The sequence below is a fragment of the Zonotrichia albicollis genome, chromosome 4 (genome assembly GCF_047830755.1).
Source record: "Zonotrichia albicollis isolate bZonAlb1 chromosome 4, bZonAlb1.hap1, whole genome shotgun sequence".
In the NCBI taxonomy this organism is placed as follows: Eukaryota; Metazoa; Chordata; class Aves; order Passeriformes; family Passerellidae; genus Zonotrichia; species Zonotrichia albicollis.
In genome coordinates, this window is record NC_133822.1 from 2,008,550 (window position 1) to 2,026,680 (window position 18,131).

At 47.3% G+C, this 18,131-nt stretch overlaps 1 protein-coding gene across 1 annotated transcript in view; it reads right to left on the reverse strand.

Moving 5' to 3' along the window:
- LOC102072566 (uncharacterized) overlaps positions 1–18,131 on the reverse strand; it is a 188,983-nt gene that overhangs the window by 46,490 nt on the left and 124,362 nt on the right. The window contains exons 60-71 of the mRNA XM_074540384.1: positions 16,260–16,319; positions 14,410–14,535; positions 13,748–13,819; positions 12,891–12,926; positions 12,547–12,606; positions 11,783–11,827; positions 10,650–10,685; positions 8,926–8,961; positions 4,904–4,960; positions 4,716–4,787; positions 1,175–1,246; positions 598–633 (exon numbers count right to left, since the gene is read on the reverse strand). Of these exons, the coding sequence (XP_074396485.1) occupies positions 598–633; positions 1,175–1,246; positions 4,716–4,787; positions 4,904–4,960; positions 8,926–8,961; positions 10,650–10,685; positions 11,783–11,827; positions 12,547–12,606; positions 12,891–12,926; positions 13,748–13,819; positions 14,410–14,535; positions 16,260–16,319 (708 nt within the window). The remainder of the gene's footprint in view (positions 1–597; positions 634–1,174; positions 1,247–4,715; positions 4,788–4,903; positions 4,961–8,925; positions 8,962–10,649; positions 10,686–11,782; positions 11,828–12,546; positions 12,607–12,890; positions 12,927–13,747; positions 13,820–14,409; positions 14,536–16,259; positions 16,320–18,131) is intronic.

Consider the following 18,131-nt stretch of genomic DNA (forward strand, 5'->3'; position numbering starts at 1 on the left):
GCATTTTAATGGGTTATTTTTCATGGATTATTTTTTTCTGGAATATTTTAACGGGTTATTTTTTCATGGATTATTTTTTTCTGGAGCATTTAATTGGGTTATTTTTCATGGATTATTTTTCATAGATTATTTTTCATGGATTATTTTTTTCTGGACCATTTTAGTGGGTTATTTTTCATGGATTATTTTTTTCTGGCGCATTTTAATGGGGCTTTTTTCACGGGTTATTTTTTTTGGAATATTTTAATGGGTTATTTTTCATGGATAATTTTTCATGGATTATTTTTTTCTGGATTACTTTAACAGATTATTTTTTCATGGATTATTTTTTCTGGCGCATTTTAATGGGGCTTTTTTCACGGGTTATTTTTTTTGGAATATTTTAACGGGGTTATTTTCCACGGATTAATTTTTATGGAGGATTTTTCATCAGAGTCCAGCCTGGCAAACGAAATGCGAGGAATTTTATCCAACTTTAAAAAAAATCTCCGGGAAACACGGACTTTGGGGAGCAGCTCTGGGTTCCCACGGCCTCTTCCCACCCTTTCCCAAATTCCTGGCCCTGGGTTTGGAAAGGCAGGAATTTTCCCGACTCACGGAAGATCCCGGCGAGCTCCGTTCTCCTGGCTCTCCCTGCAAGGAAAGCGGGGATGAGTTACCCTGGGATAGAGCTGAGACCCCTCTGGAAACAGGGAATGCTGTAGGAATTCCGGAAAAGGGACAAGGGCAGTGGGATATCCCAAATATCCCACCTGGAAAACAATTGATTTCACCGGCTTGGAGAACATCTCTGAGCTCCATCCTGGAATCCTGGAATACCCAGGCAAAAAAACTTGAATTTTTAGGGAAAAAAAATTGGAATTTTTGGGTGAAAAATTTGAATTTTCTGCTGGATTTTCTGTGCTGGATTTTCCTGAATTTTGGGTTTTTTGGGCGTTTTTGGTGTCTGACATTCCAGCAACTCCTTACTGACCATTCCAGCCTGGGAAAGATCCCAGAGTGCTCTGCTCCATTAAAATGTTCAGATTTTCCTGGAAAAGTGCAGCTGCTTTTCCAGAGCCTCAATAATTTCAGCAATTTTGGGGAGGGAATGAGGGATTACATCCCATGGGAAAACCAGGATGGGATTTTCCACCTCAATCCTGGCAGGAGATGCCTCAAGTTTGGAACTCACCTTCTGTCCCACGGGTCCTCTGCTCCCGAAAAGTCCCATCATTCCCTTGGATCCAGCTTCTCCTTTGATTCCCTAAAATAAATTTTAAATAAAAATGAAATGAAATTTAAAATTTAAATAAAAATTAAATTTAAAATTTAAATAAATTTTAAAATCAATTTTAAAATAAAACTCATTGTGAGCACCTGCTCTCTGCCATTTATCCATGGAAAAACCCATGGAGATAACCAAGATGACCAAAAGCATCCCAAAATTGGAAATGTCCATCCCAAAATTCCATCCCAGGGGTTGGGAAAAATCCAACAGTGTCAGGAGTTGGCAGGAAATCCTGGGAATGGTTCTGGAAAAGATTCCAGTGGTGGGGATTGAAGGAAAAAAGGCAGGAAGGGGGTTATTTTTCATGGATTATTTTTCATGGATTATTTTTCATGGATTATTTTTTCTGGAGCATTTTAATGGGTTATTTTTTCATGGATTAATTTTTTCTGGAGCATTTTAATGGGTTATTTTTCATAGATTATTTTTAATGGATTATTTTTAATGGATTATTTTTTCTGGAGCATTTTAATGTTTTTTTTTAAATGGATTATTTTTTCTGGAATATTTTAATGGGTTATTTTTCATGGATTATTTTTCATGGATTGTTTTTTTCTGGAGCATTTTAATGGGTTGTTTTTTCATGGATTATTTTTTTCTGGAGTATTTTAATGGGTTATTTTTCATGGATTATTTTTCATGGATTATTTTTCTGGAGAATTTTAATGGGTTATTTTTCACAGATTAATTTTTATGGAGGATTTTTCATCAGAGTCCAACCGTATTTTGTTTGGGATTTTTAATGGGTATTTTAATGGGTTATTTTTCATGGATTATTTTTCGTGGATTATTTTTCATGGATTATTTTTCCTGGAGCATTTTAATGGGTTATTTTTCATGGATTATTTTTTATGGAGAATTTTAATGGGTTATTTTTTCATGATTATTTTTTTCTGGAGAATTTTAATGGGTTATTTTTTCCTGGATTATTTTTTCTGGAGCATTTTAATGGGTTATTTTTCATAGATTATTTTTAATGGATTATTTTTCAAGGATTATTTTTTCTGGAGCATTTTAATGGGTTATTTTTAATGGATTATTTTTCATGGATTATTTTTTTCTGGAGCATTTTAATGGGTTATTTTTCATGGATTATTTTTTCTGGAGCATTTTAATGGGTTATTTTTCATGGATTATTTTTCATGGATTATTTTTCATAGATTATTTTTCATGGATTATTTTTTTCTGGAGCATTTTAATGGGGCTTTTTTCACGGGTTATTTTTTTGGAATATTTTAATGGGTTATTTTTCACGGATTAATTTTTATGAAGGATTTTTCATCAGAGTCCAACCGGGCAAATGAAATGCGTGGAATTTCATCCGACTTTCAAAAAACATGGGAGACTCTCCAAGAGTTTCCTTCACTTTGGGGACCTGAGCAGTGGGATCAGAAACGAGCAGGATCTGCCTCTTCCCAAGGGATGTGCCCACCTTGGATCAGGCAATTCCCACCGGGATGCAGCTTCCCGTGGGAAACAACAGGAGCTGGATGTGTCACTGCTGCTGCGGGAACTTCAGGAATTTATTCAGCCCTGGGTCAGGCCAGAGGAGCCAAAGCCATTTCCGTGAGATGGAAATTGGGATGAGCAGGACACGGGGACGGCAGCTGTGACTCAGCTGGGAGTGGGAGGGTTCCGTGATTCCTTCCCAGGAAAACAGGGCTGGGTTGGGACCTGGGATGAGCTCAGGAGAGGAGGAGAGGAGGAGCCACCACCCAGGGGACACAACAGGTGTGGGATCTCAGGATCTGAGTCCTGAGGTGCCGAGCCACCGAGAGCACCCTTGGGGGGCTCGGGAGTCCTGGAATGTTCCAGAAGTGTCTGGTGGCTGGACTTTAACCCTACACAGGAGACGACACCTGTATGAGGACAGGAGGGTTTCACCGGGGTGAATGGTGAAGGGATTGGTTAATTAGAGAGTGAGACACAGGGTTTAGGATTTCTGTACAGGGGGGTTTAGAGAAGTAAGATGGAGGAATTGGGGCGTGTCCTGTCCTTCTTCTTCTTCTTCTTCTCCTCCATCTTCTGTGGTGATGGTGGCACCTTTGGATTGGTTATTACTGAAAGTGCACCGAGTTATAAGAATAAATGGTATTGGGGAAAAATGATAAATATTGTACACGTAACAATGGGTATAAAGATAGGTGGCTGCCCCGGAGGGCAGCACAGTGTGCTCATGGCTGGCTGCTGAGCAGAGCTCTGTTCGGCTGAAAGAAAATCTTTTAGATAAACAATTAATAAACATAAAAACCGAAAGAAGAACTGAAGCCTCTTCTCGTCCTTCGATACGCGGGCTGCCCCAAGGCCACCCCGGGCCATCCCAGGCCCCTCAAACAGCCGAGATAAACCGGACAAACAGGGACACCGGAGCCACCCAAGCCTTACCAAGAGCATTCCAGAGGCTCCAGGAGCAGGGACGGCTCCTGGAGGGAGAGGGGGAAAGCCACCCTGATTTTTTAATATTTTCTAAGCTTTCTGATGTTGACATTCTTGTAACAAACTCTCACTTTCTGTAAATAATTCATTGTTTTGCACTCTTTTATGGAGGAGAAGAAATCTGATGGGCTGTTGGTTTGCCCAGTGTCATTGGAGAGGTGGCACTGTCACCCTCCAGCCCACTGTCACTTTTGGAAATCTATAAATATTGGAGTCAGAAATTAAATTTCCCTTTTTTCCTTCACCTTGAGAGCAGCGGTGTGTGCTTGTGTCCTTTCGTGTCCTGTAGTGACAGGGGTGTGGGAATGGAATGGTGGCTTTTCCCAGTGGGACACCTGAGGAATGGGATCTGTCTGGGAAGCTTTCTGATGTTGACATTCTTGTAACAAACTCTCTCACACACCTTCTGTAAATAACTCATTGTTTTGCATTCTTTTATGGAGGAGGAGAAATCTGATGTGCTGTTGGTTTGCCCAGTGTCATTGGAGAGGTGGCACTGTCACCCTCCAGCCCACTGTCACTTTTGGAAGTCTATAAATGTTGGAGTTGGAAATTAAATTTCCCTTTTTTCCTTCACCTTGAGAGCAGCAGTGTGTGCTTGTGTCCTTTCGTGTCCTACAGTGACAGGGGTGTGGGAATGGAATGGTGGCTTTTCCCAGTGGGACACCTGAGGAATGGGACCTGTCTGGGGTCCCCAAGCCCCTTCCCAGCCCCTTCCTCTCCCTGTCGGTGCCAGAGCTGGGTGTGGCCTGAGAATTCCAGGATGGTTTGGGATGGAAGGGACTTTAAAGATCACCCAGTTCCAATCCCAGCCCTCCACGGGACACCCTCCATGATCCCAGGCTGCTCCAAGTCTCATCCAGCCTGGCCTAGGACACTTCCAAGGATGGGGTAGCCACAATTCTTCTGGGAATTCTGTTCCAGAGATCCAGGGGTATCCATAATTTTTCTGGGAATTCCTTCCACCACCCCCAGTCCCTTCCTCACAGGAACTTTGGGAAGTTCCCACCTTTTCTCCTACGGGTCCGTCCTCTCCCTTCTCGCCTTTGTCTCCATCAAAACCTGGCAGCCCCTGCTCACCCTGAAAGGAAAACCAGGAATTGGTGGATTTGAATCATTCCACCTCTCCTGGAAGGATCCAGCTGGATCCAAGTGCTGCTTCCCTGGGAAGGGACAGCTTGGAAAGCCAAAACTTACGGGATCTCCTTTGGTGCCTTTGTAGCCCTGGGGTCCATAAATTGTCATGGATTCGCCCTGGAGAAAGGAGAGACAGGGAAAGGGATCCACCGGGAGCTCATGGATCCCTTGGGAATGCAGTGATTAAAAATGATGTTAATTGTTATGGTTAATCACCCTTCATTAAAAGCCTGATCATGAACGTGCCCAGAAAACCCCAAATCCTGAGGTTTCCCAGAGACCTCCAGTCCCTAAAAATATTGGATCCCACTGGTGTTATCGCAGCACAGTTCTCCTGGATGGAAAGGGACAACGGGATCATTCCCTGATCCCAGTGCTGGGACAGATTCCACGAGTGACCTGTGGCTTTGTCAATGCAGTGATTAACGATGATGTTAATTGTTAGGGTTAATCACCCTTCATTAAAAGCCTGATCATGAACATGCTGAGAAAACCCCAAATCCTGAGGTTTCCCAGTGCCCTCCTGTCCCTAAAATCGTTGGAGCCTGCTGGTGTTATCCCAGTGGAAAGGGACATTGGGATCATTCCCTGATCCCAGTGCTGGGACAGATTCCACGAGTGACACGTGGCTTTGTCAATGCAGTGATTAACGATGATGTTAATTGTTAGGGTTACTTTCCCTTCATTAAAAGCTGGGTCATAAATGTGCCCAGAAAACCCCAAATCCTGAGGTTTCCCAGTGCCCTCCTGTTCCTAAAATCATTGGAGCCCGCTGGTGTTATCCCAGTGGAAAGGGACAACGGGATCATTCCCTGATCCCAGTGCTGGGACAGATTCCACGAGTGACCTGTGGCTTTGTCAATGCCGTGATTAACAATGGTGTTAATTGTTAGGGTTAATCACCCTTCATTAAAAGCTGGGTCATGAACATGCCCAGAAAACCCCAAATCCTGAGGTTTCCCGGTGCCCTCCTGTCCCTAAAAATGCTGGAGCCTGCTGGTGTTATCCCAGTGGAAAGGGACAACGGGATCATTCCCTGATCCCAGTGCTGGGACAGATCCCGTGAGTGACACGTGGCTTTGTCACTCAGAGAATCCCACTGGGAATGTGGTGATTAACAATGACGTTAATTGTTAGGGTTAATCACCCTTCATTAAAACTTGGATTATGAGCGTGCCCAGCAAACTCCAGATCCTGAGGTTTCCCAGTGCCCTTCTGTCCCTAAAACATTGGAGCCCATTGGTGTTATTCCAGCACATTTCTCCTGGATGGAAAGGGACATCGGGATCATTCCCTGATCCCAGTGCTGGGACAGATTCCATGAGTGACCTGTGGCTTTGTCACTCAGAGAATCCCACTGGTAATGCAGTGATTAACAAAAATGTTAATTGTTAGGGTTAATCACCCTTCATTAAAAGCCTGATCATGAACATGCTGAGAAAACCTCAAATCCTGATGTTTCCTGGTGCCCTCCTGGCCCTAAAAATGCTGGAGCCCGCTGGTGTTATCCCAGTGAAAAGGGACAACAGGATCGTTCCCTGATCCCAGTGCTGGGACAGATCCCACGAGTGACACGTGGCTTTGTCACTCAGAGAATCCCACTAGGAATGTGGTGATTAACAATGACGGTAATTGTTAGGGTTAATCACCCTTCATTAAAACTTGGATTATGAGCGTGCCCAGCAAACTCCAAATCCTGAGGTTTCCCGGTGCCCTCCTGGCCCTAAAAATGCTGGAGCCCGCTGGTGTTATCCCAGTGGAAAGGGACATCGGGATCATTCCCTGATTCCAGTGCTGGGACAGATTCCATGAGTGACCTGTGGCTTTGTCAATGCCGTGATTAACGATGATGTTAATTATTAGGGTTAATCACCCTTCATTAAAAGCTGGGTCATAAATGTGCCCAGAAAACCCCAGATCCTGAGGTTTCCCAGTGCCCTCCTGGCCCTAAAACATTGGAGCCCGCTGGTGTTATCCCAGCACATTTCTCCCAGATGGAAAGGGACAATGGATCATTCCCTGATCCCAGTGCTGGGACAGATTCCACAAGTGACCTCTGGCTTTGTCAATGCCGTGATTAACGATGTTGTTAATTGTTAGGTTAATCACCCTTCATTAAAAGCTGAGTCATGAATGTGCCCAGAAAATCCCAAATCCTGAGGTTTCCCAGTGCCCTCCTGACCCTAAAAATGCTGGAGCCTGCTGGTGTTATCCCAGATGGAAAGGGACAAGGGATCATTCCCTGATCCCAGTGCTGGGACAGATTCCACGAGTGACGCGTGGCTTTGTCACTCAGGGTGTTGGGATCAGGATTCCCAGCTCTTCCCAGCCGTGGGAAGCAGCCTCAGGCAGGGAATGGAGCTGTCCATGGTGCCCTGGATGGTGGAATGGCACCAGGATCACCCCTCAGACGGAGGTTTGGGGGGGTGACACCCCCAAAGTGTCACCCCTGGGTGCCACAGGGACACAGGAACCCCATGGGCACACCCCTGCCACGCTCCTCAGGGCATGGAATGCTGTTTTTCCAAGGAATGTCTCTGCTCTGGAGGAGGGATAGTTGTGTGGGAAGCTGCGTTGCCTTCGGAAAAAATTCCCTCCACTCAACTCCCTTCAGTGCAAAGATTCCCGATCTGGGTGATTCTGCCTTGCTGGGGTTTTACCAACTCCACATCCATCAATATTCCCAAAAATCCGACACTTTTTGGACTCTGTCCCAACCCTCACCACAGGACCATTCCCAAATTCTGGTTTCATACACATTCCTGCTTCCCAACTCTCCAAAAAAGCGAGGACCTCACCACAGGACCATTCCCAAATTCTGGTTTCATACACATTCCTGCTTCCCAGCTCTCCAAAAAAGCCAGGACCTCACCACAGGACCATTCCCAAATTCTGGTTTCATACACATTCCTGCTTCCCAGCTCTCCAACAGAGCCAGGACTTCACCACAGGACCATTCCCAAATTCTGGTTTCATACACATTCCTGCTTCCCAGCTCTCCAACAGAGCCAGGACTTCACCACAGGACCATTCCCAAATTCTGGTTTCATACACATTCCTGCTTCCCAATTCTCCAACAGAGCCAGGACCTCACCACAGGACCATTCCCAAATTCTGGTTTCATACACATTCCTGCTTCCCAGCTCTCCAACAGAGCCAGGATGGGGCTCAACAAATTTTGGGAACAGAAGGGAAAATCCTGCAGCTCAATCCAACCCTGGCATCCATGGAATTATTCTTATCCAGGGAGAATGAGATGGAAAATAAAGCTGGAATCAGGTGGAACAAACCCAAGCCAGTTTTTCCCCTCCTGCTCCAGTTTTATCTCCGATTCCACCTCATCTTTTACAGAGGCATCCTTTGGAAAACTCATCCCACATTCCTCTGGCCTGGGAAGAATTCCGAGGCCTCCTCACGAAGCAAATTAAGAATTGATTGGTCTCCGGGGCGAGTTCCTTTCCAGAGGAGCTTCCTCGGAGACAAATGGGCCTTAATCACGGAATATTGCGTGACTCGAGGGCGGCATCATCACGGAGCTTTTTCCAAAACCTCATTTTCCAACCAGCCATTCCGGCCAGGAAGGGACTTAACAAAACGCCGGGCACGGGTTCAGCGGTTTCTGAGCATTTTTCCAGCAGCACTTGAGGAGTTATTTTCCCATTACCTGTCAGGAGCCAGCTCGGGCTGCTGGAAATTAAGGTTGGCTCTGGGGTCAGCTGCTCATTCCAAAAATCAGGGGGAATTTTCTCCCTGTCTTAATTCAGGATTTTTGTGCCCCAGCAAATTGTTCCCAAAATTACTTTCTCTTTTTTTTTTTCTTTTTTTTTTTGTTTTTTTTTGTGCTTTGTAGGATCCCATCAAATCCATCCCATAAAACTCAGCTCCCAGAGATGTTTCCAGTGTGAGGATGGAATAAAAAAAAATTGATTTAAAGTGGTGGAGACCCCCAAAAAGGAGGGGGGAGAATCCAGGTGTTGTCTCCTCTCAGTTTCACAGGCACAGCAAGGAGAGGATGGATCCAGGATTTTCTGGGAGCCACGCAGAGAAAGGAAAACCCCCAAAAAAATCTGGAATGTCCTTACTCGTTCTCCCTTTGGTCCCAGAAGTCCCCGATCACCCTAAAAACAGGAAAAGAAATAAAAAATAAGAGAATTATTCCCTTTTTTTATTCCCTTTTGTGTTGCTCAGGCCGTTGATTCCCACTCCAAGCCACTGAAAATTCCTGGAGCTGGAAGTCAGATCCTCTGGACACTCTGGAAAACCCTCAGCTCTCCATGAAATGTTGTGGAAAACCCAAATTTATGGATTTTAGGCAATGAATAAATCCCCAGGGGACTGAGGTGGGGTTTTCCTGACTCCATGCTCAGCACAATGTGGGATTTGCTGCTGGATTTCCCATCCCAATGGGATCCACCACCTCCATCCTAAAAATGAAGGATTTCCCAAATTTCTCCCTCAAACCTTTTAATGGAATCTGTATGGAATAGGAGCTGGAGTGCAGAGCACGAGGCTGATCCAGGGGCTCTCCCAGTGAATTCCCAGGATATCCTGGGATAATTCCCAAAGCCTGATCCAGGGACTCTCCCAGTCCATTCCCAGGAAATCTGGAATTATTCCCAAAGCCTGATCCAGGGGCTCTCCCAGTCCATTCCCAGGAAATCTGGAATTATTCCCAAATCCTGATCTGGGGACTCTCCCAGTCCATTCCCAGGATATCCTGGGACTCTCCCAGTTCTTTCCCCAGATATCCAAGGATTATTCCCAAAGCCTGATCCAGGGGCTCTCCCAGTCCATTCCCAGGATATCCTGGCATAATTCCCTAAGGCCGATCCAGGGGCTCTCCCAGTCCATTCCCAGGAGATCTGGGATAATTCCCAAAGCCTAATCCAGTTGCTTTCCCAATCTATTCCCAGGATATCCTGGGATAATTCCCAAAGCCTGATCCAGGGGCTCTCCCAGCCGATTCCCAGGAGATCCAGGGGCTCTCCCAGTCCATTTCCAGGAGATCTGGAATTATTCCCAAAGGCTGATCCAGGGGCTCTCCCAGTCCTTTCCAAGGATATCCTGGGATAATTCCCTAAGGCTGATCCAGGGGCTCTCCCAGGCCAATTCCCAGGAAATCTGGGATAATTCCCAAAGCCTGATCTGGGGACTCTCCCAGTCCATTCCCAGGAGATCCTGGGACTCTCCCAGTTCTTTCCCCGGATATCCAAGGATTATTCCCAAAGCCTGATCCAAGGGCTCTCCCAGGATATCCAGGGGCTCTCCCAGGCCATTCCCAGGAGATCTGGGATGATTCCCAAAGCCTAATCCAGTTGCTTTCCCAATCTATTCCCAGGATATTCTGGGATAATTCCCAAAGCCTGATCCAGGGGCTCTCCCAGTCCATTCCCAGGAGATCTGGAATTATTCCCAAAGCCTGATCCAGGAACTCTCCCAGTCCTTTCCAAGGATATCCTGGGATAATTCCCTAAGGCCGATCCAGGGGCTCTCCCAGTCCATTCCCAGGAGATCTGGGATTATTCCCAAAGCCTGATCCAGGGGCTCTCCCAATCTATTCCCAGGAAATCTGGGATGATTCCCAAAGCCTGATCCAGGAGCTCTCCCAGTCCATTCCCAGGAGATCCAGGGATTATTCCCAAAACCTCATCCAGGGGCTCTCCCAGCCCATTCCCAGGAGATTTGGGATGATTCCCACTGGTTTACAAGGGCAGCTGCTCCCCACAATACCAGGACACCGTGTGGAGAAGATAAAAGATGTAGATAAGAATTGCAGATAAGAGTTTTAGATAAGATCAGTTCTTACTCTTTGGCCTTTCATGCCTGGGAAGCCTTTTGGACCCTGGGAAAAAACACAAAAAATACGTGAGGATCCACAAAAACCAGGAGGAAATTGGGAATATGGGAAGTTGGGACAGAGCAGCCTCCATCCAAAGGCAGAGCTGCTTCCAGGGATGGGCTCCAGCGTGGAAAATCTGCTGGAAGAACCAGCACAGCAGGGGGATAAATTCAGCCAAATTCCCTCATTTTGAGAATCCCACCGGGATTTTTGGACCCTCAGCACCGAGGAAAATCTGGGTTGCTCCAAGAGGTTCCTCCAAGGTGGAGGTGGATCCTTGATCCCGTGGGATCTCCGGATCCTGTGGAGGCCAAGCCGGGATGGGAAGCAAATTTGGGGAGGGAAAAGCCAAACGTGGTCACCCCTGTTTGCTGAATTCCCGGGAATATGCAGGAAGGTGGGAATTTCCATCTGCAGGGACACCTTCCACTATCCCAGGGTGCTCCAAGCCTTGTCCAACCTGGCCTTGGACACTCCCAGGGATTGGGCACCCACAATTTTTCTGGGAATTCTGTGCCAGGACCTCCCCAGCCTCATAGGGAAGAATTTCTTCCCAACATCCCATTTATCCCTGCCCCATTCCAGTTTAAAGCCATTCCCCCATTTCCCATTGCTCTGTGTCCTTATTAAAAAATCCTCTTCCTTTCATTCCATGAAAAACTAATAAATAATAAATAATAAATAAAAAAAATAAATAAATTAAAAGCATAATAATTAATAATTATTAAATAATGATTATTTAATAATTAGTTTGTTTAATAAATTAGTTTGTTTAATAAATTAGTTTAATAAATAGTTTATCCAAATTCCAGCTGCCATTTGTGTCTCCCCCTACTCAGCCCCCTCCAGAGGAAGAAGAGCCTGAAATTCCTGCCCTGAAATTCCTGAAATTCCAGACAACAGCAGGCAGGGATGGATATTCCAGGAGAGCTTCCAAACCTTGGGATGAGCCACCCAAAGGGACAAGGACAGTAAGGAACTCATAGGATTCCCACTGGAATTCAGGTTCCCAAATCTTTAATTTCCCTTTGGAAGAATCCCATATTTTTTTCTCTCATGGCCGTGGATCCGTGGTTTTCCGGGAATCTCGGAGCACTCACCATCATTCCGGGGGGACCCCGCATTCCCACGATGCCCTCATCACCCTGGGGGACGGAAACGGGGAGTGAGGCACACGGGGGACCCCAAACCCACCGACCATCCCACTGGGAATGGGGCAGGCAGAATTCCCATCCCCAGAATTCCCGTCCAACCTCCTTTTCCCTCCATCCGGCTGTTCTTATGGATTGGGATGGAAGAGCTGCACTGGAGGGCCCATGGAACCTCCTTGAGCCGACCCTACAGGAGCTGCCTTTCAACCTCAGGAATTGCCCAAATTCCAAACAACTGAGGCCAAATTTAGGTCTCCCACATAAAGCCAACACAACCTGGGATGCTGGGATTTAGATTTATGCTGGAAGTCGGAAGAGCAGAAACATTATTCCATCATTTCCTTTGGATAATGAAGCTCCAGCGAGGTTTACCCACAGCTGTTGAGGGTTTTTCCTCAGGGGCCTCATCCCAAAGCATCCCAAAGGATTAGGCCATAAAATCCCGATTTTTTTTTTTTGTGGGAGAGCCACAGGAGCAGCAAATTTAAACACGGCCTCCAATTCCGACTTCGTCTTTGCTGGAACAAGACCAAAACTCCTCAGGGATAGGGAACTGGGATGGGAATGAAAAGGGAATTTTGCTGCCTGAAACCCTTCAGGAATTTCTAGGATGGGTGGGGGACAAGTGATGGACAAAGCTGGCGCCAAAGGGGGCTGGAGGCCGCAGGAATCCAAGCCTGGAATATTTACGGAATATTTATTTATTTATTTACCCGAGGGCCAGGGAATCCATGGGGACCTCTGGGGCCGGCGGCTCCAACGCCGGCTTCTCCCTGGAAAACAGAGAATTCCAGAGGTGTCACCGGGAGCAGGGAAATCCCACCACACAATTCCTGGTTAGTTTGGCCAGGATTGAAGTCCCAGGAAGACTCAGGAGACACAATTCCATGGATTTTCTGCTGTTCTCTCCGGAAGGAACCGTGGGAGGAAGGGAGCGAGGGTGGAATGGGATGAAGCAGGATGGGCTCAGGGATGAGGAGCCAGGAGAAGACAGGGATTTGTCCCATTCTCATCCCAGGATTTCTGCTCATGACTTTCCTGGGAAGGGGGCACTGACCTTGTTGCCTTTGGGTCCAGGTGTCCCAGGAATTCCCTGCGGGAGAAGGAGAACAAAATAAAAGGGAGGATTTGCTTTGGAAGTGCTCAGTGCTCTCCAAACCCAACATTCCCAGGGGATTGAAGCCCATCCAGCCCAGATCCCTCATCCATCCATCCATCCATCCATCCATCCATCCATCCATCCATCATCCATCCATCCATCCATCCATCCATCCATCCATCCATCCATCATCCATCCATCCATCCATCCATCATCCATCCATCCATCATCCATCCATCCATCCATCCATCCATCATCCATCCATCCATCCATGGATCCCATCCATCCATCCATCCATCCATCATCCATCCATCCATCCATCATCCATCCATCCATCCATCATCCATCCATCCATCATCCATCCATCATCCATCCATCCATCCATCCATCATCCATCCATCCATCCATCATCCATCAATCCATCCATCCATCATCCATCCATCCATCCATGGATCCCATCCATCCATCCATCCATCCATCCATCATCCATCCATCCATCCATCCATCCATCCATCCATCCATCCATCCATCCATCCATCATCCATCATCCATCCATCCATCATCCATCCATCCATCCATCCATCATCCATCCATCATCCATCCATCCATCATCCATCCATCCTCCATCCATCCATCCATCCATCCATCCATCCATCCATCCATCCATCATCCATCCATCATCCATCCATCATCCATCCATCCATCCATCCATCCATCCATCATCCATCCGTCCATCCATCCATCCATCCATCCATCCATCCATCATCCATCCATCCATCCCTCCCTCCCAAAAGGCACAGGGAATATGAATCCACCTCTTTTCCTGGGGATCCTGGTGGTCCCATGGGCCCAGCAGATCCACTCCGGCCTCTCCTCCCACGATCCCCCTGGAAAACAAAATCCTTTGAGAGGAGAACACACGGATGGGAAAGGTCCCAACTTCCCTGATCCAGACAAAAGCAGGAGCTGGTGATCTGAGGGTTCCCTGCACCGGCAGGAATTTCCTCATGGCAGGAATTTCCTCATGGAAAAGGGGGTCAGGCCTTGGCAGGGGCTGCCCAGGGAGGTTCGGAGTCCCCATCCCTGGAGGTGTCCAAGGAATTCCTGGATGTGGCACTCACAGCTTGGACCCCATGGATTTGGAGGGCTTTCCCAAGCTGGGATTCTGGGATTCCTCCCTCTGTTCCCAGGGATTAATGACCCCAAAATTCCAGCTGCCACTCCTTCCCAGTCCCACCATTGAATTCCCAGGAAGAACAATTTCCTGGGAGCTCCACTGTTTTCTTTTGGAACCTGACGATCACCCCATCATTCCAATCATTCCCAGTACCTTTCCTTTCCCAACTGGGATTTGTTCCCACTTCCCTGACAGCCTCCAGGCTCAGGAAAACCTGGAATTGTGGGGGTTTGGCCCACAGGGGTTTGCTCCCTGCGGTCACCATGGAGGTGACAAACACAGCCCACGGTGTCCCCTCACCTTCTGTCCCGGAATTCCGGGCACGCCCGGAGCCCCTCTGTCCCCCTGGGATCCGGGAGTGCCGGCGTTGCCGCGGATTCCTTGGATGCCCTGAGCTCCTGGAGGTCCTGGGGCCCCTGGCTCGCCCTGGAGAGGGAATCACCAGGAATTGGGATATTGGGTGGGATTTGCTGGGGATCCCGGAGAAAATTTGGGATGTCTATTTGAATTCCCATGACCAGTGCATGGAGTCTGGGACATTCCAGTCCTGACCCATGAGGAGATCCAAGGGCTGGAGAAATGATCACCAAATTTTGGGATGTCCTTTCTTTTTGTATTTATCCTCCTCTCCCTCAGGATCTCCCTCTGGAATTGGGATATTGGGTGGGATTTGCTGGAGCTCCTGGAGAAAATCTGGGATGTCTCCTTGAATTCCCACGACCAGTGCATGGAATTTGGGACATTCCAGTCCTGATCCATGAGGAGATCCAAGGGCTGGAGAAATGATCACCAAATATTGGGGTGTCCTTTCTTTCCGTATTTATCCTCAGGATCTCCCTCAGGATCTCCCTCTGGAATTGGGATATTGGGTGGGATTTGCTGGGGATCCCAAAGAAAATCTGGGATATCTCCTTGAATTCCCATGACCAGTGCACAGATTTTGGGACATTCCGGTCCTGATCCATGAGGAGATCCAAGGGCTGGAGAAATGATCACCAAATTTTGGGATGTCCTTTCTTTTTGTATTTATCCTCCTCTCCCTCAGGATCTCCCTCTGGAATTGGGATACTGGGTGGGATTTGCTGGGGATCCCAGAGAAAATCTGGGATGTCTCCTTGAATTCCCATGATCAGTGCACAGAATTTGGGACATTCCAGTCCTGATCCATGAGGAGATCCAAGGGCTGGAGAAATGATCACCAAATTTTGGGATGTCTTTTCTCTCCATATTTATCCTCAGGATCTCCCTCTGGAATTGGGATATTGGGTGGGATTTGCTGGAGCTCCTGGAGAATGTCTGGGATGTCTCCTTGAATTCCCACGACCAGTGCATGGAATTTGGGACACCACTTCCAGTCTTGATCCATGAGGAGATAAAAGGGTTGGAGAAATTATCACCAAATTTTGGGATGTTCTTTCTTTCCGTATTTATCCTCCTCTCCCTCAGGATCTCCCTCTGGAATTGGGATATTGGGTGGGATTTGCTGGAGCTCCTGGAGATAATCTGGGATGTCTCCTTGAATTCCCATGACCAGTGCATGGAGTCTGGGACATTCCAGTTCTGATCCATGAGGAGATCCAAGGGCTGGAGAAATGATCACCAAATTTTGGGATGTCTTTTCTCTCCATATTTATCCTCAGGATCTCCCTCTGGAATTGGGATACTGGGTGGGATTTGCTGGGGATCCTGGAGATAATCTGGGATGTCTCCTTGAATTCCCACGAGCAGTGCATGGAATTTGGGACATTCCAGTCCTGATCCATGAGGAGATCCAAGGGCTGGAGAAATGATCACCAAATTTTGGGATGCCTTTTCTCTCCGTATTTATCCTCAGGATCTCCCTCAGGATCTCCCTCTGGAATTGGGATATTGGGTAGGATTTGCTGGGGATCCTGGAGAAAGTCTGGGATGTCTCCTTGAATTCCCATGACCAGTGCATGGAATTTGGGATATTCCAGTCCTGATCCATGAGGAGATCCAAGGGCTGGAGAAATTGTCACTGAATTTTGGGATGCATTTTCTTCCCAGGATGATTTTGGTGCTTTCTCTTTGCAGCCACTTCTGTGCTCCACACCCAGCCGTGGAAAACCAGGATGGCAAAGAGGAAAAACCCAGGGAATAAAAAATTCCAAGTGAAATTCCAACCTTACCTTAAATCCAGGTGCTCCAGCCTGGCCAATGGGACCTCTGAACCCAACTCCAGGCTCTCCCTGTGAAAGGGAAGTCAGGAAAAATCAGGAATTCTCCTTCCAGTGTAAACCCAGCACAGGGAGAGTTTGGTTCCTGCTGCTCTGTGGAGATTCAACTGAAATCCCACAGAATTCCTGGAATGATCCCTTTCCGAGGGCTCCTGCAGAGCCCTCATCTCCTCTGGATGAGACAAAGCTGCTGGGAAGCAGCTCTGGAAAAGAGGGAGCTGGAATATTCCTGGGAATGTTATCCCAGGATTCTGGGTCAGACACATTCCCTGGCATGACTCCCAAGGTGTCCTGTCCCTGGGATCCTCTTGGAATGTTCCTGGGAATGTTATCCCAGGGTTCTGGGTCAAACACGTTCCCTGGCATTCATGACTCATTCCCAAGGTGTTCTATCCATTTGATCCTCCTGGAATATTCCTGGGAATGTTATCCCAGGATTCTGGGTCAGACACATTCCCTGGCATTACTCCCAAGGTGTCCTGTTCATGTGGTCCTCTTGGAATATTCCTGGGAATGTTATCCCAGGATTCTGGGTCAGACTCATTCCTTGGCATGACTCATTCCCAAGGTGTCCTGTCCATGGGATCATCCTGGAATATTCCTGGGAATGTTATCCCAGGATTCTGGGTGAGACACATTCCCAAGGTGTCCTGTCCATTTGATCCTCCTGGAATATTCCTGGGAATGTTATCCCATGATTCTGGGTCAGACACATTCCCTGTCATGACTCATTCCCAAGGTGTCCTGTCCATGGGATCATCCTGGAATATTCCAGGGAATGTTATCCCATGATTCTGGGTCAGACACATTCCCTGGCATTCATGACTCATTCCAAAGATGTCCTCTCCATGTGATCCTCCTGGAATATTCCCAGGAACGTTATCCCAGGATTTTGGGTCAGGCTCATTCCCAAGGTGTCCTGTCCATTTGATCCTCCTGGAATATTCCTGGGAATGTTATCCCATGATTCTGGGTCAGACTCATTCCCAAGGTGTCCTGTCCATTTGATCCTCCTGGAATATTCCTGGGAATGTTATCCCATGATTCTGGGTCAGACACATTCCCTGCCATTCATGACTCATTCCCAAGGTGTCCTGTCCATGGGATCATCCTGGAATATTCCTGGGAATGTTATCCCATGATTCTGGGTCAGAAACATTCCCTGTCATGACTCATTCCCAAGGTGTCCTGCCCATGGGATCATCCTGGAATATTCCCAGCAATGTTATCCCAGGATTCTGGGTGAGACACATTCCCAAGGTGTCCTGTCCATTTGATCCTCCTGGAATATTCCCGGGAATGTTATCCCATGATTCTGGGTCAGAATCATTCCCAAGGTGTCCTGTCCATTTGATCCTCCTGGAATATTCCAGGGAATGTTATCCCATGATTCTGGGTCAGACTCATTCCCTGGCATGCATGACTCATTCCCAAGGTGTTCTATCCATTTGATCATCCTGGAATATTCCCGGGAATGTTATCCCATGATTTTGGGTCAGACACATTCCCTGTCATGACTCATTCCCAAGGTGTCCTGTCCATGTGATCCTCCTGGAATATTCCCGGGAATGTTATCCCAGGATTCTGGGTCAGACTCATTCCCTGGCATGACTCCCAAGGTGTCCTGTCCATGGGATCATCCTGGAATATTCCCAGGAATGTTATCCCAGGATTCTGGGTCAGAATCATTCCCTGGAATGACTCCCAAGGTGTCCTGCCCATGTGATCCTCTTGGAATATTCCTGGGAACGTTATCCCATGATTCTGGGTCAGACTCATTCCCAAGGTGTTCTATCCATTTGATCCTCCTGGAATATTCCCGGG